This window comes from Pteropus alecto, unplaced genomic scaffold (genome assembly GCF_000325575.1).
Source record: "Pteropus alecto unplaced genomic scaffold, ASM32557v1 scaffold63, whole genome shotgun sequence".
In the NCBI taxonomy this organism is placed as follows: domain Eukaryota; kingdom Metazoa; phylum Chordata; class Mammalia; order Chiroptera; family Pteropodidae; genus Pteropus; species Pteropus alecto.
This window is the reverse complement of record NW_006434897.1, coordinates 4690661-4715940: the sequence shown is the minus strand read 5'-3', so window position 1 is coordinate 4715940 and position 25280 is coordinate 4690661. Positions and strand designations below refer to the sequence as shown.

Below are 25280 nucleotides of genomic sequence, written 5' to 3'. Positions count from 1 at the left end.
TACTGTTTGCTGACTTTTAATAATGTGAATTGGCATTAGAAAGAAATTTTTTTTTTTAAATGAATGTTCAGTTATTTTGGTTGATGTAACTACAGCTGAAGAGTACATCATGTGAAATGATCATCTTTTCCCATTACATTTTACTTTTAGAGAAATCTTATAGGTGTAAAAATTTGATAGAGGCTTTTGCTCCCACTGCTATTGCATGAAAGTCTAGATAAAAATGTATGCCAGTAAAGTTAGTAATAATTAAATAGCTTTCATACACACACACCATGAGGTCTGCAACCTCAGTGAAACAGAGGCTCAAGCAGACAAATTGTAAGAACTACCACTAGATAAAGAAAAACTTTAGAAGGTAGGGTTATGGATTAGTATCAGATTGATATATTTTAGATTTCTATCTCTGATACTATTGACTATTTGATCATGAGCATCTAACTTCCAAATTCTTCTTTCTTCATCTATAAAATAAGAATACAATAGTATCTGTATTATTAGGGTTATTTTGAAGAATCAATTAAATAAAATATGTAATATGCTTAATAAATTCATAATAAATTCTCAGTGAATGTTAGCCATAATTTTTGTTGATTATTATGATTTTTGTCACTAACTGTATAAAATCAGTTATTTTATTTAAAATTTTCTTCATTTATTTATTTAAAAATGCTTCAAAGAAGTATATTGGTGAGATAAAATATTCTATTTTAATTTTTAATTTTTAAAACTATCTTTCTTAATGTGATTTCTATTGATTGGATCTGCCAAGTAGTCTTATCCTGAATAGCAGATATCAATTATCATCTGCTCATGTTGGGATGTATGTCTACAGAATTGGTTCAACACAAAAATCTCCTAACTTTTAATACTTTATTTCCTCAGACCAATTGAGAATTTAAAGAAAATCATTCTTTACATCCTACACCTAGCAAAGTAGAAGACTACATGTCTTTCATAATATTACCTAAAAACAACTGGCCATGGCAAGGCTGTCCATTATTGCCACTTTTATTCAATATAACATCGGAGGTCCTAGTGAGTGCAATCAGGCAAGAGAAAGATATAAAAAACATCCAAATAGGAAATGAAGATGTCAAACTGTCACTATTTGCGGATGACATGATTCTCTATATAGAAAACCCTAAAGACTCCACAGGAACACTACTAGAAACAATAAGCAAATACAGTAAAGTTTCTATATACAAAATCGACGTTCAAATATCCGTAGCGTTCCTATACTCTAACAACGAAGTGCCAGAAAAAGAAGTGGAAAAAATAATTCCTTTTGCAATTGCAACAAAAAGAATAAAATACCTAGGAATAAATTTAACGAAACATGTGAAGGACCTACATAATGAAAACTACAAGACCTTATTAAAAGAAATCGAAGAAGATACAAAGAAATGGAAAGATATTCTGTGTTCTTGGAGTGGAAGAATCATCATAGTTAAAATGCCCATATTACCTAAAGCATTATACAGATTTAATGCAATCCCTGTCAAAATCCCATTGGAATTTTTTAAAGAAAAAGAACAAAAAATCATCAGATTTGTATGGAAGCACAAAATGCCTGAATTGCCAAAGCCATCTTGAGTAAAAAGAATAAGGCTGGAGGCATCACTTTGCTCGACTTCAAATTATACTACAAAGCGACAGTAATCAAAACGGCATGATATTGGCAGAAAATAGACACACGGACAAGTGGAACAGAATCAGGAGTCCAGAAATAAACCCATATATACATGAGCAAATAATTTTCGACAAAAAACGCCAAAAATATACAATGGAGAAAGGAAAGCTTCTTCAATAAGTGGTGCTGGAAAAACTGAAAAACCACCTGCAAAAAAATGAAACTAGACTGTTGTCTATCACCACACACCAAAATTAACACAAAATGGATTAAAGACCTGAATATAAGATCTGAAACAATAAAATGTATAGAAGAAAACATAGGAACTAAACTCAAGGACCTTGGGCTTACAGGGGATTTTATGAATTGGACCTCAAAAGCAAGAGAAGTAAGAGCAAAAATAAATAAGTGGGACTACATCAAACTAAAAAGCTTCTGCTCAGCAAAAAACTGTCAACAAGGTGAAGAGACAACCATCCAAATGGGAAAAGATATTTGCAAGCAACACCTCCGATAAGGGCCTAATATCCAAAATATACGAAGAACTCATACGACTCAATAACAACAAAAAATAAATGATCCAATCAAAAACTGGGCAGAGGACCTGAACAGACATTCTCCCTAGAGGACATACAAATGGCCAACAAAGAAATTAGGAAAAGATCCTCAACATCGCTAGCTATTAGGGAAATGCAAATCAAAACCACAATGAGATACCATCTCACACCTGTTAGAATAGCTCTAATCAACAGAACAAGTAATAACAAATGTTAGAGAGGATGTGTACAAAAAAGAACCCTCATACACTGCTGGTGGGACTGCAAATTGATACAACCACTATGGAAAATAGTGTGGATGGTCCTAAAAAAACTAAGAATTGATCTACCATATGATCCAGCAATCCCTCTACTGGATATTTGCCCCAAAGACTTGAAAACCCGTATTTGAAAAAATATTTGCACAGCGATGTTTATAGCAGTGGCCAGGACACGGAAGCAACCGAAGTGTCCTAAGATAGATGATTAGCTAAAGAAGCTGATATAAACCTAAAAGCAAATCAAATGAACGGGACAAACAAACAGAGACTCATGGACATGGACAATGGACTAGTGGTTTCCAGAAGAGAGGGAGTAGAGGGGAGGGGGAAAATAAAAAAATAAAATGTTAAAAATATTATGTATATAGAGTATGAAAAAAATAAACTGGCATTAAAAAGATAAAATAAAAACAAGGGTGTGGAATGGAAACTGGTGTGGTACAGTTAGAACACAGGTTCAGGAATCGGAAAGATTTAAAGCCTGGTCTTTAATTAATTACTTATTGGCTCATGATTTGGGGCAAGCTACTTATCATTTCAACTTCAGTTATAAAATGGGTTATTAATAATATATATTTCACAAGATGGTTATAAATATTAAATGAGCCAATGCATGTCAAACATTTAGCACAAAGTTTGGCATCTTATAAATGCTCTATGAGAATTAATTATTTTTTTCATAATTTTACTACTTTCATTGATTTCTTGTTTGGGCAGTTGTAATCATTTTCATTATTGCTTAAAATATGATTCTGATGGGGCCATCAGTTTAAGCTTTCCATGAGCTTTACTCTGTACCATTTATAACTTATGCCACACATAGAACTGGCTATAATGGTAATAAGTTGAGAGGGTATGAGGTTCTGTATCAAAGACATAATTGCGAAAATAATGTGAGGAGCATGATTTGATGAGAGAAGTTGGAAACATCATTTTCATAAATGGATGAAATAATTAACTGTGCTGAATTTTGAGGTTTCAATTTTTATACTACATGCAATTGAAGAAAATACCCTACTTCTTTATAGATCGATAATTCTTGTTTCTAATATTGTGCTATAATACTTTTGTGACCACTAATGGCTTCATTTACATATTTTTAAAGGCAAGAAGAACTCTTAGGTTTTCTTTTAAGAATGAGTTAAATCCCTAATGAATTATTGGATAAATCTAATTATTCAATTTTGAATTGTCAGTTTTGTTGAGAAATAAATGTTCTTCAGCTTTAGAAAAATTCAGACTACCTTGGTTTTGGATGAATAAAATATTTTCAGGAAAATCTTTGCTAAAACAATACATAGAACATACGTTCTACAGAGACAGAAGTTGTATTGTGCTAATTATGGCATGAAACCACAAAAGCAAAACTGGTCATGGTAAATCAAAGGCCTTTGGCCTTTCAGGGCTCATGAAAATGGCATTTGTGAATTGAATCATTGACTTAGGTAACTTTTAGTATCTAAGTAAGTGTACTATAATTAATGACAATTTATCATTATTGCAGTTGAAAAAACATTAACTATAATATAGTGAAGAGACAAACTGAAGGTGGTTGATTATCTCCTCACAGCTATTCTCTCTCTCTCCCTCTCCCTTCCTCTCTCCTTTCCTCCCTCCTTATTCTACTAATCAATCAATCAATCAATCAATCAATCATTGAATGTCTAACTATTCACCCAGACAGTGCATAATAGGACAGACTCAAGGCAAAGATTAATAGTATCAAACTTGAAATATGTATATTTTAGTATAACTCCTTTTTCCTTTCCTTCTACCTTGTTGCCCATACATTGTGGAGGGTAAAATTCCAAATATGTGTTATCCTTTCAGGAAAATGTGAGAAGCAATGTTTGAATTATTCCCAGAATTTTATTTTATAAAAAAGTACTCTAACAATTCTGTATTTTGAGCAGTTGGACTATCCTGTGATACCTACATAGCACAAAACTAAGTCTTTACTCAATAGGCAGTTGTAAATTTATTATCAGAAACCATATACTTATCTAAATAGCTTTTGCCACTCCTGTCATTTCGCAAACTTTGTGGCTACTAGAATCTTCTACTTACTGGATGGAGCTTTCAATGCGAGTGATAGTAAGGAAAGCAGCAAGGTTTGCTGTATAAGATGAGATGACAATCAAAGCAAATAGCCACCAAGCCCCCATCATCATTCGAGTAGCCAGAGTTGTGTATGGGACCTCTCCACCTGTGGGAAGAAGCAAAGAGAATAAAAGAACATCAACAAGTTTTTATTGAGAATTCTGAGGTCATACACGTTCAATATCAAGTTAACTCTTAAGTAGTGAGAAATTTTTTTACATAATATCAGCATAGGTCTCTGTACTTTGCTTATATTCATTATTTCACATTTAATTCTTTTTTACGAAACTGTGAGACCTAGTTAAAAAAGAACATGATAAACATTTAGTATATTATGTTTAAATGATCTTCCTTCCACATTATTGTTCAACCTTAGAATTAATTACCTTCTTATTATATAACCATAGATATATACTTTATTTCCCAGGGTTTAATTATTCACTAGTTAGGTGGTATTAATACTATCTTAGGCTTATATTTAATGTAACTTTTCAGATTTCAAGTTCAGTAAGTGATATTTAAGATTATTTTTGGTTAAATTACCTAGAATCATAGGTTATTAATGATCTTGGGATCACACATATTACTATTAGCTTCAATATCATCACATATGTTTTGCTTTACTCCTAACTGACTAGTCACTCTTTACAATCTTGTAGAAACTTCCTCTCCATCTTTTAAATACTGGAGTGCCCTTAGCCTTAATATCTAGATTGCTTCTGTTCTCTGTCCACATTTCCACCTTAGCTAATCTGAAGTCCCCTAACTTTGAATATCATCTACAGTATACTTTGATAACTCTCAGATTGGTATTTCAAGCCTCACTCTTTCTAGAAAGCTATAAATAAATGCTTACATGATTTCCACTTGGAATCTAATGGGCACATCAGATTTATCACATTTAAAACAAAACACTTTATTTTCACTGGGAGCAGTCCACACTATCTTAGGTAATAGTACCAGGTTTCACTCTATTTTTTCAGACTATGGAATTTGCCAGCATCTCATCGAGTAGCAAGTACTAACTAACTACAAACTAACCTTCAAACTAACTACACACTGAATCTTATCTCATCTTATCAGTTTCAGGGCTGTCACATTTTCTTTAACTGTACTATTTAAATGGTTTATCTGTTTACATCCTGTGAACTATCACTCCTAATTCTATCACCATGGTGTGCTTTAAAAATGAGAATGAAATCATAATATTTCCCTGATCAAAACTTCCAGTAAATTCTTATCACTCTTGAGGAAAAAAAAAAAAAATCCAAAATCTCTAACAAGGCATACCAAGTCCTACATGAACTAATCTCACGTCAACTACTTGAACCTATCTCTTTCCACTCTCTCAATGGCCTTCTTACAATTCCTTTTACATTGATTTCTGTCCTAGGGCCTTTGTACTTGCAATTTTTTTTATTCTTGGAATTCTCTTTAATTTAGAAATGATGTTTCTCTTCACTTAATTTAAGTTTCTGCTCAGATGATATTTCTTCACAAATACTTTTTCATCACCCTATCTAAAATAATGCCTCACAGCCCCATACTCCTAATCCTCTTATTTTTTTTAAAATCATAATTTATCATATTTTATATATTTCTATTTACTTTTCTCCCATAGAATATAGTTTCTGATATGGGAATAATTTCTGTTCCATATTAAGTGCATAAATATTTGCTGAATGAATATATGTTTTATATGAAATTAACAGTCCTTCTAAAAGAAGGACTGTTAATTTCATATAAAACATATATTCATTCAAATTAGGCTTATGCTAATAGTGGAAATAAATAAAAAAGACATAATACCAGATTTGCTTAAGTTCATCAATAGGTGAATGACTTGACAGGATTCAATAAATTATAATATCAGGCAGATTTTTATGCCAACCGTTAATAGTCACTGTATAATATCTAAATTTTTAGTGCAATGCAAATATACCCTTTGGTTATGTCCTGAGCTATTTCCTAATATACTTAGAATAGGCTAACTTCTGATATCTGGAACACATTTTTTAAAAGCAGTTATATTGTGTATCAGATACTCTCTTCCTCAAAGTAAATAAAATATTAACTTAGCTTTTAAAAGACAAAAGCAACAATAAATTTATTTTTAAATCTACATGGGTAACTCCTAGACAAAACAACTAATTGAAAAAATAATAAAATATGAACAAAATATTTAAAGACTGAAAGATGTTAATATGTATAACAGAAATGGAACAAGAAAATAATGACTAAAAAGGCTAATTGAAGATTTGTTTCCATAAAATCTTTTGCCTTTACTAGTTATCATTCACATGAAAGAATACTTGTTGAACTTTCTTCATCCATAGCATGAAGTACGCTACTTAGGTAATTAAAAGATTCTTGCGGAATTCAAATAAAATGACATTTTATTTGATATCTACACGCAAATCAAATGCTAAAAGTAATACGAATCTTGACTTCTATTTCTCGTTATTTAAAACAATCCTCTTATTGACAGCATCTAGAAAAACTGAATATCTAATGCATTTGAGAGCTAAAGAAGTAGTAAAAAAATTAGAAGACAAGATCTTAGAGAATAAAATAACCCAGAAATAAGATTTGATATTTCCCTGAGGGATAAATGCCAAGTTAATATGAGGTAGCGAAGATACTGAGAAGCTGATCAATGCTTTTGAAAGCCTTAAAAGACTAAGCTGCTATAGAAATTAAGGCCCAGAGGTTGCCATATGGGAATGGGACTGAGAAAACCAGAAAATCCTAATATACTTGGAAATCAATAATTCCAAGTCTATGAAGCCATGGGTCAAAGAAAAAGGGAAATAAAAATATTTTGAACAATGATAATAAAAATACTCCATACTAAAATTTCACAAGTTTTGATAGCTGATAGGATGCAGCTAAATTTGTGTTTTAGAGGGAAATTCATAGCCTATAACATGTAAGAAAAGAAGGATGAAAATCAATGAGCTCATCAATTTCAAGAAGTTAAAAAAAAATCAAGTTCAACTTAAAGAACATAGAAAAAGAAAAGAATAAATATGAGAGTGAACATTAATAAAATAGACAAAATTACAATAGAGAAGGTTAATCCAACAGAAGTCTGGTCATTTGAAAAGGCCTGTGAAAAGCTATTGGGATTGATCATGAAAATAAGTAAAGGCACAAAAAAAAAAATACAGTAATAGGAGTAAAAAGAGTACATTGTTACAGATATTACAGACATCAAAGTTCTTATGTACAATTTTATGCCATTTAATTTGAAAATTGTAATGATATAGCCAAATTCCTAGAAAAAATTGCCACTAAAACAAATAGAAAATTTGAATGATTTCATAACTATTAAAGACTCTGAACCCTCAATTAAAACTTACCAACCAAAAAATTCAATGCCAATGGCCTTATTCAAAAGAATCTACCAAATAATTAACTCTAATTTTATAAAACTCTTTCTAATATCAGAAAAAAGCAAGGTACTATTTCATACATTCCATAGAGAAGGCACAACTTTGATAACACAATGTGATAAGGTCATTCCAAGAAAGGAAAATACAGGCCAATCTTTCATATGATTATAGATACAAAAGACTTAAATAAATTAGCAAAGCGATAAATAAATAAATAAATTAATTAATTAATTAATTAAGCAAGCAAGCATGTTGTGTTTGTTATATGAAAGCAAGTGTTGGCTTGGCACTTGAAATCAAGCATTGGAATTTATTACATTAACACTACAAAGGAATAAAATCCTATAATCATCTTGGTAGATGCAGAAAAGACTCAGATAAAATTCAATATCCAGTCTTAAGGAAAAAAGAACTAAAAATAATCCAGCAAACTAGAAAAAACCTATAACAATCATCATACTTATTAATAAATTAAGTATTTTTAAAGACTGTCTTAATATATGTTACCATTTCTATCCAACATTTAATTGAAGGTACTAAACAGAATAGTGCAATAAGACAAAAAATGATTGAAAAATACTTAAATTGGAAAGAATGAAATAAAAGTTATAAATTGCAGATGATATGAGCATATACATAGAAAATACAAGAGAATATAAGATAAATTACTAAAATTAGTAAGTTATCAGTTTACTATGGTATAGAGTTAATGTTCAAAAAATCAATCATATATATATATGCAACAAACTCTTAAAACATGGAATTAAAATATATATTATAAAGATATAAATTCTTCTCAAATTTATATTTGAGATTGGTCTATAAATTCAGTGAATTGCCATAAAAATCCTCGGTTCTTTTCACGAGGGGGAGGTATAGAAGGAGAGAGGGAGGAAGGGAGAAAATAAGACAGACAGAGAGATAGAGAGACAGATGGATAGACAGACAGAGACAGAGAACGAGACAAAGAGAGAGAAATAAACTGAAGTTGAATGTAAAATTTATATAAAATTGCAAAAGAGTAAAAATAGCTAAGACTATGTCCAAGAAGAAAAAGATTGTTCTAGCTGACTGTAGCTTTATATAGTAATTAAAAGTGTGATATTTGTACCAGGATAGACCAAATCATTGAAAATTATCCATGTGTACATAAATGTTTGATTTATGCCCAGCTGGCACTGCTATACTATACAGCAAGAAAGGTCTTTTCAATAAATATTACTAGGTCAATCTGGATATACATATGGAAAATAGTGAAACTTGTCTCATAGCTTATACACAAAAATCAATTCCAAGTGGCTTATAGAAATAAAAATAAAATATAAACAACAATAAAGATTCTAGAAAATCATAAAAAAGAATATATCCAATATATCCACAAGATTAGGTAGCAGAAGTTTTCTTTAAGGGAGCATAAAAGACATTAGCACAAAATAAAAGTTTGATAAATTTGACTACAGTAATACTTCATAGTTCAAAAGACACCATTAAGAGAGTAAAAATACAAGCCACAGTAGAAGGTATTTGCAATACACATATCACAAAGTATTTCATCAATATATAGTTACTTCCATAAATCAATAAGAACAAAATAAAAAATAAGTAGAAAAATGGGCAAGAGGCTTCATAAAGGATAACCAAAGGCCAATAAATATGTTATAAAGTGGCAACCTCATTAGTTATCAGAGTTATACAAACTAGAAGAGAAATGAAATAACACTACGTAGCCACCAGAATGATTAAAATAAAGAAATAGATAATATCAAATGTTGGCAAGAATGTAGCATTACCAAAACATACCTTGTTGGTAAGATTGTAAATTGGTTTAATCACTTTGATAAATAAAAGATATGTACTTCTATATGCATATCTTAAGACTCTGTAGTTCCATTCCTTAGGTACATACCCTAAAGAAGAATATGTGTACCAAGCTACATACACATAAATATTCATAGCAAGATTATTCATAATAGCCCCAAACTGGAAAAGGCCTAAATATCCTTGGAGAGTAGAATAGATAAATTATGGTATAGTTATACAATGGAATATTATACAGCAATTAAAATGAACAGATTTCATTTGTTTATAACAACATAAATGGATATTACAAACTAAATGTTGAGTAAAAGTATGTACACTTTATGATAATTGTTCAAAAACAGGCAAGGTGAATAGTAGTGCTGGTAATCCCATGAGTGGTTACCTTTGGGGATAGAGAATAGTGGTTGAGATCGGGCAATGGAGGCTGTGCCACTGGTAATGTTCTATCTTTCTTCCAGGTAGTAATTACATAGGTGTTCTATTGCTGGTAATTTATTGAGCTGCACATTTAAGTTTTATGCACTTTTCTGTATGTAAATAATATTTTACAAAAGGGAAGGGGAATATAGTCAATAATACTGTGATAAGTTTGTAGATGACTAGAATTAGTGGCATGATCATGTTATAAGGTATAAAAATGTCAAATCGCTATATTTCATACCTGAAACTAATACAACCAATATAAGATTGTATACCAGCTATATTTAGGTAAAACAAAAACAAAAACAAAACAAAATAAAAACAACAAAAAACCCAAAAAACTAAATAAAAAAAGAGAGAAAGATAAGTTTAACGAAGACCTTTTTTTCCCTTTTGTCTCTTTTTTTCCCTCTGTGTGCACATTAAAAAAGAAAATATCTTTATAGAATCAGAATGCTAGAAAAGACAATCAGGCAAAAAAACAAAAAAAAATCTGCTTAATTAAAAACACACACCCACTTTGCTAAAGCATGGCAGAAATTAGACTACCAATTCCTGACATATCAGGGTGGACAAAAGTCTGAGTCTAGAGATGGGTATTTTGATTCTTATAACCTCTAGTGAGTTTGGAGTATCCCTATATCACTCTGCAGAAGCATGTGGAATTTGTATTTTCTAAAGTGACGTCTCTGATGTAAGAAAAATCTTTTTGACATAGATTTGCATTTTGATGTGACTAGTTTGCCACATCGAAAAATATATCACTCTTGCTACTGTACATATTATCTTCTTATAAAAGTTGTTAAAGATATAAAATAATGTTTTGCCCTAAGGCAAAATTGTAAAACGTGACAATTTCACCTGAGTCAGGTAAAAATTTGTTGCTCTAAGTCTTATTGTGTGACTATCCTTGCATCTTTATGTTTGCCTGAAAATATGAAGAACAATTAATTAAGATTCTACAATTTGGTTGTTTGGTAAATCTGCTTCTCATAGATTTAAAAACTCAAAAAGTATTTATTATATATTTTGAGACTGTGAAACTCTTTTATGAAATATGGTTAAGAAAAAAATAGAATAAAACTTTTTACCTTTCCTTATAAACATTATTTTTTTGAGTTTTTTCCTTAGTGGAACCTAGCAGGTTACTAGCAAAATGGTTAAAAACTCTTATAGCAAATAGAAAATTTCCAATATTAGGGATGACTGAATATGTTCAAGTAAGCTGGTCAACTGGAGTATCAATAAATATTACGATGTTTTACACTTACAAAATAATAGATTAGAAAATATGAAGAAGAATACATTTGGCAATTCATCATTGCCAGGGCAGTGTTCTACATTTTAGGATGGAATAAAACGTAAGTATATCCTAAATGCTTAAGGTATGTCAGTTATATTTATATATTAATCTATTTTTTTGAAATTTATTCGTAGTCAAATTGAGAGACTGTCTATGACCAGATCCATAAATGCTTTACTAATTTTTCTTTTGGTGGAGGGTGCAGAGGTAATAAAGATGGGACATGCAAGATATGCATATGGTTTGCTGTTGGCCACGGGTTAGTAAGTCTGCTACCTGAAACCACTTACAAGGTAGGGCAGATTTCTATAATGTGGCATATATATCATTGGTACAACATATGGCTTAAGTGGTAGGGGGAAACAGCATCAAATTATGTTGTGCTATAGTGAGGAAGTTATAAAAAGTTCCATTTATAATTATCTTTCAGTATTTTTTTATACCAAGAACAAAGTCTCAGTTTTATGATGTCTCTTTAATATTATTATTCTATTTCTATAAAGAGAAAGCAAATCTCAAACTCCCTTTGTCAGGCAACAGAAACTAATTAGAGTTAATAATGTTTCATTTATATCATATTGATGTTATGGTTATTTTCTGTTTAATGCAAATGGCACAACGTTTATATTTATATTAGCAAATGTAACTTTATTAACAATAGCTTCATCACTCCTATAATCTCATTTTCAAACATTCTACTCTCCTATGTCACCTTACACTTCTGATCTTCTTCTATCAAGTCCACAGTCTCACAAAGATCTAAGATCTATTGACCCTACCACCTTTTCACTATCCCTCCCTATTCTCTTAGATATACTTCCCTCTTGCCCAGCTTAAATTCAGTGATTTGTTAAAATCAATTCATTGCATTTATCCTGAACTCTCTTGAAATCCTCTTGGCACAGCCCCAAACTGAGTCAAATCCAACTCTTTCCGTATTCTGTGCATAAATTGTGAAGCTGAATGTAACTGTGAAATAACATAAAAAATGTGCAGGTCATTTTAAATTCATGGCCACAAACTTCAAACGAGCCTTTAATGTAGCTGCCCAGTCATATTACATCTCCTTAGAAATTCTTTTCCTCACTCTCAGAGACACTTGTTTCAGTGTTTCTCTGTCTTCTAATACCCCAAACTCTACTCTGCCCCACCCTCACTCTCAGAAGTTGATCATGAAATCTATCTTATTTAGAAAATTAAGCAATCTTAAGAAACTTCTAGAGAAAAGCAAGGTACAAAACAGTTTACAGTGCACTTTAGGGTAAAAGAGGAGGAGTAAATGTGTTTATATTTTCAAAATGAAACAATAGGAAAATAAACCAATAAATACATAAATAAATACATATGAAGAAAAGGGATGGGGGAATAGAGTGAAAGGGATAAGGATAGAAGAGTTCTGTGACTGTAATTTGTTAGTTTTAAATTTGGAACAGGTGAATGTTTTACATAATTAAAAAAGGAGAAATTGAAGGCAGTGAATACTCGACTCAGAAATAAGGTAAAATTTTAAAGTCTTGATGGAGGCTTTGAAGGAGTCTCTTAAATCGTATAGTTTCAGGGCAGATACAGACTGAGGAAGAGGCCAAGGCTTGACTGTAAGGGTAGCACAATTCAATCACCAATCAAATGCCTGACATATAGTAAGGCAAGGGCACTGATGAAAATCTGAGCCTCTAAATCCCTCTGAACCTCCTGGATTTGGAAGCAACCTCTCAACACTTCTGAGGGACTCGGCCTTCTTCTGCATAAAAGTTCCTCAGTGACTCAACTGGGGGAATTGCAGTTCTCTCTTGGACTCACCACGCCGGCCCTCATTGGCTCCAGGTTGCAAGCTAGATTCCAAACTAAGTCAGAGAAGTATAAAGCCCACTAATAAAAGCTTTATACCAAATAGGATATAATATTGATTTTATTGATTAGGGCAAATATATTGTCATGGGTGGTAATGATCTGGGACTTGATATTTATTGTGTTGACTTGCTACTTGAGGGTGATGGTAGTAATTTGTTAGAATGGCTAATTGAAGGATGAACCAATAAATCAATTGCGGAGGTAACCTATATGCAAATACTGTAGAGATTCAGAGAGTTGGGAATATTGGAACAGATCTGCTCTGAACAACCTATTCACCACCCTGATTAAACGAGAGGGACACTCTCTACACAAAGATATATTAAGACATGTATGAGACGGGGTGGAGAACAAGCATCTCTGAAGAGAAAACTCTGTAGGCCTGATGTCACATTGGGAATACCACAATACAATTGGATGTCTTGATATCAAAATGACTGTAGTATCCCAGGTTGATAGAGGCTAAATGAGGTGTTTATCAGAGACAAGGTGAAATTACCGCACTAAGTTATGGCTGTTTATGAATGGTAATTGGAGGCTACTGACCTTCAGAGATGGATAGCGATAGCTTACCGCAGGGTTCCTAACTATGAAATAGATAGGTAGTCTACTAAGATGTTTCTTGATATAAACACAAAAATTCTAGAGCTAAGGGCAGAAATCTAGCCTCAATTGCTGAGTGGGAAATTTGGAACTTCTTATCCGGTTTCTAGAACTCATCTAGTTTACTGAGCTAGAAAGCCAACATTGAAGAAGAGGTTAGGTTAGTATTTTTTGATATGTTCTTTTTGAATTTTTTTCTTAAGTAATTTTTAATACTAATAGTCATGCCATGCTTCTCATTTTGTATCTTATTTCTTACATTTTCACTGACCGAATAATATTCCTCAGTCAGAGGTACTATAGCCTAACCATTCTTACTAGTTTTAAAAATTTAGAGAGTTTACACTACCATATATTACATTGCTGTAAACATCTTTTTTGATAGAATCCAAGAAGAGAAATTACTTGGTGAAAGAAATGATTTTTTATGTCTTATACAAGTGTTAAGAATTTTCAAATACATTTTATAACATTATTTATTGAATGAATAGTGATAGGTAATGTCACTATATTATTAATACGTCTTTTCAAAGTGTTGACATTTCAATTGAATGACAAAATATAGTGCTGGACTGGCTGGTAAGTCTATTTGTAGATAAGCAAAAGTAGGCTAGAAAGCATTAGATCATGCAATCGAAAGGGCAAATTCCTGTACACAGGAAGACTTTCCTAACTTAATATTTATACTTGCATAATAATTGTAATATATGTAAAACTGCTTATAAATAGCATCACCTTCTTTTAAGCTCTTTTTAACATTTAAGTTCTGTTTTGAAGAGTTCTATATCTGTTGAATAATAAATTTTAACATATTTCACTTTTCCTTATTTAATAAAGTTCTTTTACATATACAAATGCCATGTTTACATACTTACCTGAAATAAGAATGTTGTGATCAAATAAAAAATTTCAACATCAGGATTTCCCACAGAAGGAGATAATATTTATAATTCCTGATACTTCAGGTTTAACACAAGTAGTTTAGTTTACTGAACCCAGTACTGTAGAATATTTCTGATGCACAGATTTAAAAAATGTTAAATTAAAAATTAATTATAATCAAATTAAATGGCTGCTAGTTACCATATAAACCTTATATGCTGATTTTAACTTAATTTCAAAGCGTGAGTTGCTGTAACTCATATTAGAACTAAATGGAATTATGTTACATACAAAAAGTAATGCTTAGCAGCTTCTTACTTTCACAGTGTTTTCATTACTCTAGCCCATATGAAATTTCCGCTCTTTCTAATGAGCTATGGAACAAAAACAGCCAATTGAAAGTCAATTTTTCCATCTGATACAACAAAATTAAAACAGTTGAGATTTTAGTAATTAAATTAAAAAGGAGATTTCAGGTTCTGTTTGTTAGGTGGACTACATTATAGTACTACACAAGTTGTACCTCAAATAATAGTCAAGAATTTGAGGTTAAGCTGCATTGAAATAGTAACTCCCTTAGGTGCAACCTATTAGATGAGAAACACATATAGTGTCTATCATGATTCCCTACCACAAACTGGTTTATATTTTTATATCTCCAAGGACAGTGGCAGTGGTAGTATTTAGACACACTTTCAGTAAGTCCTTTCTTTAGGTATCATTAATCAAGACTAATTTTTTTTCCTCCTGCACTAATTGCTTTGTATTCAGTTCTACTGGAAACATGATCATAGCATGAATAAATTGCACTAAACCTATTAGAAGTATCTTGATATACATGAACTTTATTGTGGCAGACAAATCTTTTATTATACTTATTAACGAAGTACTTTTTTATGGGACTAGTTATCTTGAATTGGTAAATGTACTCTTTTAAAGATTCTGAAATGATATTGAAATTAGAAACTCTTTTCTACTTTTTAAGACTTTTCTTTATATATCTGCTTTTATATATATGTATATATATATTTATATACTTCTAAATGTTTGAAATTAATCCGTTTAATTGGAAAGCTTGGTAGTGTATGTGGCTGTTTGCTGAGATTTCCACTAAGTCATAGATCAGCATTTTATGGCATTAATGGTTAATGAAATCAGCTTTAGCACACAACATAATGGATCAGTGTGCCACACATCTCTGAATTTCCTATCATTTTTATTTGCAACGAAAAACATATCTGCTTACCTCTTTTTCTGTTTCCTTTCTCTATACCTATTGATGGGGCCCTTGTAAATTTTAAAGATAAAAATAAGACTTTGCATCTTCAGAACAATATCAGAACTAAATTTCAACAATTGTGGAGAAATATGTATATCTCAAACTCTCAGAGGAGTCATATTTCCCAACACTTGCATGAATTCCACAGTTATGGTTTTGCCAAAAGCACACACATTTACTTAAGTGCTGCTAAAAATATCTTCAGCCTCCGTATTCATGCACTTATTATAACTATTCTATTGTGCTATTTTAGAGTTCTTGTTTTAAAAAAATATAAAAAGAGAAACCAAATGACTTCATTCTTTTTCTCCTGGTTTACCTTTAGATATGTTAATAGATGTGCTGCTTTGCAAGACCCAACAGTGTAAGTCCAAGTTTTGGTAAAAGATTTAAATGTATATTATGCAGAATTTTTTTACCTGATATTATAACATTAAAATTGAGATTTTAGTAATTCAGTTTCAAAAGAGGGAAAGATATCCAAATAAAGCCCTCAAAATCTTCAGCAAGTTTTTAGGTATTTTGGTTCAGTGATGCCCTGAAATTTTTAAAGTCAATTTTTATGTCACTCTTTGTTTTCCTCATTTTTACCATATCTGGTTTCATGGACCTTTGGTTTGATTGATACTTTGGGTGCTTTGTTTCTATTTTTAATATATTAATATATATCATTGCCTATCTGTTCACCAAAAAAGAAAAATAGTGCATAGCTTGAACAAGGAAAATATTGTGATTCTTGTGATTCTTTAAATGTATCCAAATGCTATTTTCTGGAGGCCTGAAAAAATTATGCTTTTTTCTTTTTGTACTATTTTTCTTGTTACCTACTGATTTCACTACAGACCTGGTAAAGAAATGAGGGCTGGGGAAGGCACTCAAAGTGGAAATGTTGTCTGGGTGACTACTCGTTTATCAAACAGCGTGAAGCGAGACTGGAGTTGAGTCAGGCCTGCCACTCTGTAGTGATGTATTAGCTTTTAATGTTTTAAAATAATTATAGCAAGGCCTAAGGTACTATATAAAATCACTATATAAATTCTAGTGCCATTATCGACCCCATTTTTCATAAGTTCAATCAATCAGTGATTCTAAGAAGAATTGTACCCATTTTACCAGTCCCAGGGGCATGAAAGTTCAAAGGATAAACAACAGTTATCAACAGGAATCAAAAATGAAATGGATCACAAAGTGAAGTTTTTAATTACCTCTGTAATTTCTGAGACCGGTTCCTTAACTAGGCCTTATGCATAAGTGCATTATTATTTCCACAAGGTCAGAAAATGCTAATCCACATTCAATCAGTTGTAATCATGATAACAGAGTCAGGAGTAAGTCTAAAATAAATTTTAAAAGCTCAAAAATGCCATTCAAAGCCAGCACCCTGTTATCCATGACTAGAGATTAGTTTTAAACTATAACTTTTTTATTGAGCATACATTAAGATTTACAATTTGATAGAGAAGAAAGGGATCATTTAACACTGTGAATTTACTCTTTCAAACACAATTTCAGCCTTCTCAATTTTGAACTTCCTTCCTTTTTTCCTGTTTTCCAGAGCTCTTATGGTTAAGTGCTTAGGAGGACATCTTAAAGAGCAGAAGAGATAAATGGATTCCCCTTTGGTTTCTTTTCAGTTATATTCTTTTGAATAATCAGTTGGAAAATGGTTAAAGAAATGAGATTTTGGTGTGCTGATGTTACAGAAAATTTACTGGGATAAAATACAAACATTGTAATCAGTACATGGGCCCTAAATATTCATATAGATTTCAGTAAGTAATGCAGATAGATCTGTAATTGAAGAACATAAAATAATTGATATCATAGTGATTGCCACAACGCTGCTGATTAATTAAGCAAATGTATATGAACCACATACCATGGGTTTCTTTGTGTATTTGTGCATGACAATATGTTAAGCTGAATGAATTACAGAATTCCATATGAAGATTAATTATTTTACTTAAAGAATATCTCCTCCTCCTCCTCTTTCTATTTTAATGTGCTGTTTGGGTGTGGTTTCTAGATTCTCTCTGGAAGTTCTAAAGGTATTTTCAATCTAGAGCTTCTTTAGTCATTAAGTGACTTGGGACTTAGGTTAAATTGGTGAGCAATGGAAAAATCACGAAACAGGTTCATATTGCTGGGTTGAAGTGGTAAATAAAAACCATGGATGTAACAAAGTTAGGAAGTGGGGTCAGAGAAGAAAGGAATCAGGGTGAAGTTGCAAAACAAAACAAAAAACCTATTAAATTCAAGCCAAAATTAGGAAGTAAGAGATTATAAAGTGAATGTCAGGAAACAAAGTAAAGAATAAAAGCTTCTATTTGTTGAGTATTTACTAACGCACCAGACATTGTGTAAGTGTTATGTAAGCATTTTATTAATATTCACAATAGCTTTATGAAATAATTAGTAAAGCAAGATTTGGTTTCCTCAGCCAAGATCCAGACCACAGAAGAACAGGGAGAGTTGGTTTATGCTCATAGTCTCTCATAGGCAAGGGAAAAGACCAGGCAGAGAGTGACAGGTATCAGAGAATCTAGGAAGACTCTGGTGTTTCTTCCAAGTACATTTCTTCTATCAAGGATTCTAATTTATATTGTCACTTCATTTTCTCCCTCTGTTCTCCTCAATGATAAAAATGGATGAATTTACTGTGGGCTGACAGGCCAAAAATTTAGGACAGAGTCAAGCAAACAAAATAAAACAGATTAAGAGTTAAACCACAATGAGATACCACCTCACACCTGTTAGAATGGCTGTCATCAACAGGACAAGTAATAACTAGTGTTGGCAAGATTGTGGTGGAAAAGGAACCCTCATACACTCCTGGTGGGAGTGTAAATTGAGACAGCCACTATGGAAAACAGTATGGAGGTTCTTCAAAAAATTACAAATAGAATTACCATATGACCTAGCAATCCCTCTTCTGGGTATCTGCCCCCAAAATTTGGAAACATTTATGTGTAAAGATTTATGGACCCCGATATTCATTGCAGCATTATTCAGTGACAAAGACATGGAAACAACTGAAATGTCCTTCTCAATAGATGATCAGATAAAGAAGATATGATACAGATGTACAATGGGATATTACTCAGCCATCAGAAAAGATGAAATTTGCAACACCATAGATGGATCTTGAGAAAATCATGCTAAATAAAATAAGTCAGAAAAAGTTGAGAACCATATGATTTCAACAAACGAACAAGACTAGCAGAGATTCATGAACATGGACAATAGTTTAGTGGTTACCAGAGGGAAGGTGGGGGAAGTAAATAAGGGTAAAGGGGGTCAAATATGTGGTGATGGAAGGAGATTTGACTTTGGGTGGTGAACGCACAATGCAATATACAAATGAATTGTACACTTGAAACCTATATAATTTTATTAACCAATGTCACCCCAATAAATTAATAAAATAATAAAAAAATAAATATCAATAAAACAGAAAAAAATCCCCATTATTTTGTCTTGGGAATAATTTATAATTTACTAAGACCAATGAAACTGGGAAACAATCACATTAAAACAAAACCAATATAACTAATAGACAATCTTGAAAGATGTGACATATCAAGGAAATAGAAAGAAGGTGATATGGCAAAGACACGAGATTCTAATAATGAATAAATAATAGAGAAAATAAGTAGGTGAGGATCTCTTTCCTCAGACTTGCTCAGGAATTCTATATATCTTAACTTCATTCTTGGGATAACTCAAAAAATGCATTTGTCATTCTCTATTTTAATAGTGAGCTATAAACTTTTTATTGAATCATTAAACAATTATAAGCTCCAATTATTGGAATTGTAATTAGCTATTATGTTTTCTTTTTAAATTAATTTGATAAAAAACTTTGTAACAAATCTTAGACATGATGAGCTATATGCAGGTGAATAAAACTTTCAACATATAAGTTTTACATGCAAAAACAAAATGGTGAGTTACTTTTTTATTTCCCATTTTCCCTAGGGATATTCATTCACCTGGGTTCTCTACATAGGTTTATTGAAAATAGAAAAAATATGTATTTGTTATTCCTCCAAGTTTCACAAACTTAGAAATTTCTTCTATGCATATATTACAATACACAAGGGACCTCTGCAATTGTTTGAGAATTCAGATAGTTATCCAAAAACAGACATGCTGGAAGTTTTTATATGATGATATTATCAGGGGAATTGTTATTAATTATTACTGCAGTCATTTGATTTAAGTTCTGTGCTATCTTCTGCAATTTCCCTTTTTATTTCTTTTCTCATGTTGCTCATGGTACAAACTTAACTCTACAATGAAACGAACTTTTCAACAGTTTTAAAAAATTAAATTTATTGGGGTGACGTTGGTTAATAAAGTTATTTAGGTTTTAAGTGTACAATTCAATAATACATCATCTGTATATTGCATTGTGCATTCACCACCCAAAGTTAAATTTCTTTCCATCACCATATATTTGATTCCCTTTAACCTTATCCATCTCCCCACCCCCACTAAACTATTATCTGTGGTAACCACTAAACTATTATCTGTGTCTATGAGTTTTTGTTTGTCTTGTTCATTTGTTGCTTTCAGTTTTATATCCCACATATGAGTGAAATTATATAGTTCTCAATTTTTTCTATCTGACTTATTTCGCTTAATATGATTATCTCAAGATCCATCCATGTTGTCACAAATGGCTACATTTCATCTTTTCTTGTGGCTGAGTAATATTCTGTTGTATACATGTACCACATCTTCTTTATCTAGTCATCTATCTAACGGAACTTCAGTTGTTTCCAAGACAGAATCTTTATAAAATATTTACATTTGCATATAAGAAATGAAATTCAAACTAATCACTGGATGATCGTCATCTTTATGGTTTAATAGGACACTTTTTAGAGTCCTCCTCTACGTAATAACCTTTGATGGCTCTGGAAGTAATAACTTGAAGATATATATTTTTTTCAAATGAAATAAAAAATAGTAGTGATCAGATGAGCTACTTTGGGTAAATTTCGATCAGCTACTTTTTTCTCTCTATTAAGTTGGATAATTTCTTCTCCCCACACCAAATTACCATTTTGAACAACACAGCCCTCTTTTATAGTTTGGTGTATAAAGATTTTGTTACTGTATTTTAAATTATTGCAGTGCCTTACTGCATTACATGGAATAATTTTATACTTTTAAAAACACCAGCAATGCACATAATTTTATACTTTTAAAAACACCAGCAATGCACATAAATATATGAGCTAATTTTATTTACTTTTTGTCTATGTTCTTAACATTTAAGTTAGCAATGACAGATTCTAAACTTTTTGTCCAAATGATTTAGTCAGTGTTTTTTAAGTGTTGTAGTGTAGTCATACTTCATGTTCAAGCAATTTTCTCTGTCCGAATATGTTTAAGTATCTTCTAAATATCTGGCGAAATACAGTAATGTAAAGCTTAATTTTACTTTATGTTACTATTGTTTTCATAAATAAATCCTTTAAAATTCTATTACAATCTATATACTATTATATAAAATGTATGAGTATGTGGTATAGTACAATGATTGGCTGAAAGTATCAAAGTCTTAGAAGTATGTCTATAGCTTATATATCTACATATCTACATTATGTCCATCTATATAATGTAACTTGGAAGCTGAATATCTAGCATAATTTCTTAAGAAAATGACCAAGGATGTACACAAATATTGAACTACTAGGATGATTTTTTACAATTTTATAAACATGAAATAATAGGGAATTTGGCAAAACAAATTATAATACATACACATATATTTAATGTAGATTCTTATATAGACAGTAAATAAAGCTACAAAAGAATACCTAAAGGAATAAATCAGTGTACAGGATATATTTTTAATTTTATTTAAAAAAACATTATATACAAGATGAAACCATTATTATATCTCTCTATATTAAAACATTTCTGTATATTGACAGCCACTAAGGTGCTAGGTCTTGCCACATATATTTCAATTTCATTCCCTCTTTTCTATTCTTTCTTCCACATTTGTTGTTGTGGTGGTGGTTTATGTTCTTCAAGCTAGCACCACTTTAGCTAGTCTACTTCAACAGTCCATTATAATCTCCAAGACTTTCTTCCTACTGCCTCTAAATAGATCCTTTAGTTATTTGGATGAAATGATGTTGTTAAATTTATAAGTAGAAAGTCTAATCTAACACAACTCTTTCATTGAGATTAACAGTTATACTCTACCAGATCATTTGCTGATAAAACTTTAATCGGCATGAATAAAATATTAAATTTGGGAGAATAAATGACAATGTATAAAATGATGCATATAAAGTATTACTTAAACTTAAAAAATATATAACTCTGAGAATTGTTTCAAGGTTAAATTTTCCACATTTTCTGTAAGAGGAAGTTTTCCAGCTAAAACATCTTGATAAGCAATAACATGCCAAATTGAAGATCAAAGTTATTAGATCAAAGCACTTAAAGATATGCCTGCCTGGAAGGATCCTTGAAAACTCCATCTGAGGCTTCAAATCTCTCAGACCTGCTGTAGAATTCCTAGCATCACTTTGTTTTCTGTACTTAGTCAACAATGAATTAAAAATGAGAAAAACAAACTAGTGGGTTATGGAAAATAGCACTATTGGCGAAGTCTTTCTTATGAAAAGAGAGTTTAAAAATTGAAGTTAATAGCATTATTATTTTTTTATATACCTATCTATAAGAATCAGCACAATCTCAGTGCCCTTCAGAGAGATTATAAAAATATCTGCACAGAAACAAAAGGAGGAAAAATAACATTTAAAGTTTTTTTTCTAAGAAATTTGTTTCATTTTATTTCATTATGCCAGGTGTCGCAATTTAAAAATTAAATCTATATTTTTAAAAGTAGGATTAATCTTTATTCTATTCAATTTTTCTCATTTTCACTTTCTTTGAATTTTCTGATTTCAAATATTTTTAATTATATTGCCAAAAGACTTGTAAAATAAATTAGGCACAAAAAATGTATATTTAATAAACATTGTGTTGCTGGTTTGTTTTAATATCATTTAAAAAATTAAGCTGCATTTAACAGCATCATAAAGGAAAAACATATAAAACTCTAATTTTAAATTAATATGTTTATTTTATAGGACTGTTTACTACTTAAAAGCAAAAGCAAAAAACAAAAAAACACTGTAGCTTGTAGATTTTTGTTTTTGAAAACCATTTACCTTTGGTTACTTTCTGTCACCTGTGCATTATATAAAATATTTTTTTCAACTTTATCAATCAGTGTTATGAAGTATATTAAATGATAATGACACACAAGGAGGTACACTCTTAAATATGTAATATATATGTATGTGTGTGTATGTGTGTGTATGTATATATATATACATATACATATATACATATATACACACATATATATATACATATATTCATAATGGTATTTGCTTGGTATATGGAATTATCTACACCTTGGAAATGTGCTTATGTCATTATTTACAATTTTTAGTTGATAAGCTACCTAAATTCAATGATAGTCTCCGATAGTCACAGATTCGAGGTTTAAATTGCATTGCAGTAAAGTCTTGGATTGAAACAAGTAAGCATAGCCAGCTTACAAGTTTGACTTTTGCAATTACTGTTCATTTTCTAAGCTTGCCTGGGTGTAAATGCATGTTAAATTGCCTTTTAGTGCCAGGAATGACTTTTTCTCAGCCAACATATTCTCTTTTGGTTCATCAGTTAGATATTTATTCCATGTCATTTAATAGCACAAAAATTACTCATTCCAACTCAAAGTGTCCATGTTGGACATTGCATGTGGCCAGCTTCATTATCTTACATTAATATAAAAGATATGTTTGTGGTACTAAAGCAAGTTTTAATGCTATCTTTTTAATGAATTATTCAGGTCATCAAATATAATTTTCAACTCGCTTAACCTAATTCAAGCCAGCATTTACAGAATGTCAACTGGGTCAATACTAGCTCAGAAGAAAAAATGAAAAATCAATAAACATCAGGGTGAACATTTTAATTTTTACTCTTTAACCTGAACCATTTCCTGTATTAGAAGATTGAATATTAAAGGCTCACTTCAAAATATTTAGTTTTTCAGAAGTGTCACTAGTCTATACAACTATTTGTAACAACTATAGGGGGACAAGTTGTACTATTTCCAAGATTTGACCTTGTTTTTCCTATGGCTTAGAGATTAAGTATAGCCTCAGTGGATAAACAGTACATCATTTTCAAAGGAAGGTTTTCTGGGGGAAAACGCTGAGTTTATAGATTCCTACTGTGGCTAAAGCTAGTGTATATTTAATCTTATACTCCAGATGGCCTTTTGTGACCAAATGACTGTGGATTTAAAAATCAAGAAACTTTAATCAAAGAATTGACCTTGACAAGAAAAATTGGGAATAAAATGTTACTGATTTATTTTTCTGTAAGAAAAGCAAAATAATCCAGTGTTATTATGAATGTTAGCAGATTTTAAGATCTTTTTAGATAAAGGGGAACTATATGTAAATTTCAAGTAAATAAATGCAATAAGAAAAATCTTTAATTCAATTCCTTTACAGGAAGAATTTTCTGTAGAGAAGCTTATACCTGATGATTTAGGAACAAGGAGACTTATTCCTACTCTGAAAGAAAGATGTTATTAGTAGTTTGGCTTGATATAAAAAAAACTATATATAGTATATTAAAATTATATATATTATATTAAAGAACTAAAATAATTTTAGTAAAATACTATTTATTGTTCCCAGAAAAATAACAGGAGGTTGATTGAGAAGGAAGAAATAAACTGAGCAGGCCATTACTTTTGCTTTTCTCTCTGCTCTCACTTTTCCAAAAGCACTGAAGAAGATTATTTAGAAGAGAATGGTTTTCTTCAGAAGCTGTCACCACAAATAAAGCTGGGAATAATATATACCTCTTGATTTACTGTTGATATGCTGTCTGAAATGGATAATCGTATTTGCTTGATCAACTGAGTACAAAAGAGTGTGGCTGGATCTTGGAGTTAATGTTTTTTAAGGTTCAGTAGATGGAGATATTTTGTATGCAACATATATCTACCTAAATAGATAAACATTCATACACCTATAAAATAAATATATAACCTCCAATTTTTTTGGAAGCAATTATTAAATCCTCAATTATGCTGGAGAATTTGAAAACAGAACAGA

The 25280-nt window shown here is 31.1% G+C and overlaps 1 protein-coding gene across 2 annotated transcripts in view; it reads right to left on the bottom strand.

Moving 5' to 3' along the window:
* Window positions 1-25280, bottom strand: part of GRID2 (glutamate ionotropic receptor delta type subunit 2) — a 1244993-nt gene that overhangs the window by 223517 nt on the left and 996196 nt on the right. For both annotated transcript variants that reach the window (XM_006910734.1, XM_006910735.1), the window contains one exon: window positions 4518-4656. In XM_006910734.1, the coding sequence (XP_006910796.1) occupies window positions 4518-4656 (139 nt within the window). The remainder of the gene's footprint in view (window positions 1-4517; window positions 4657-25280) is intronic.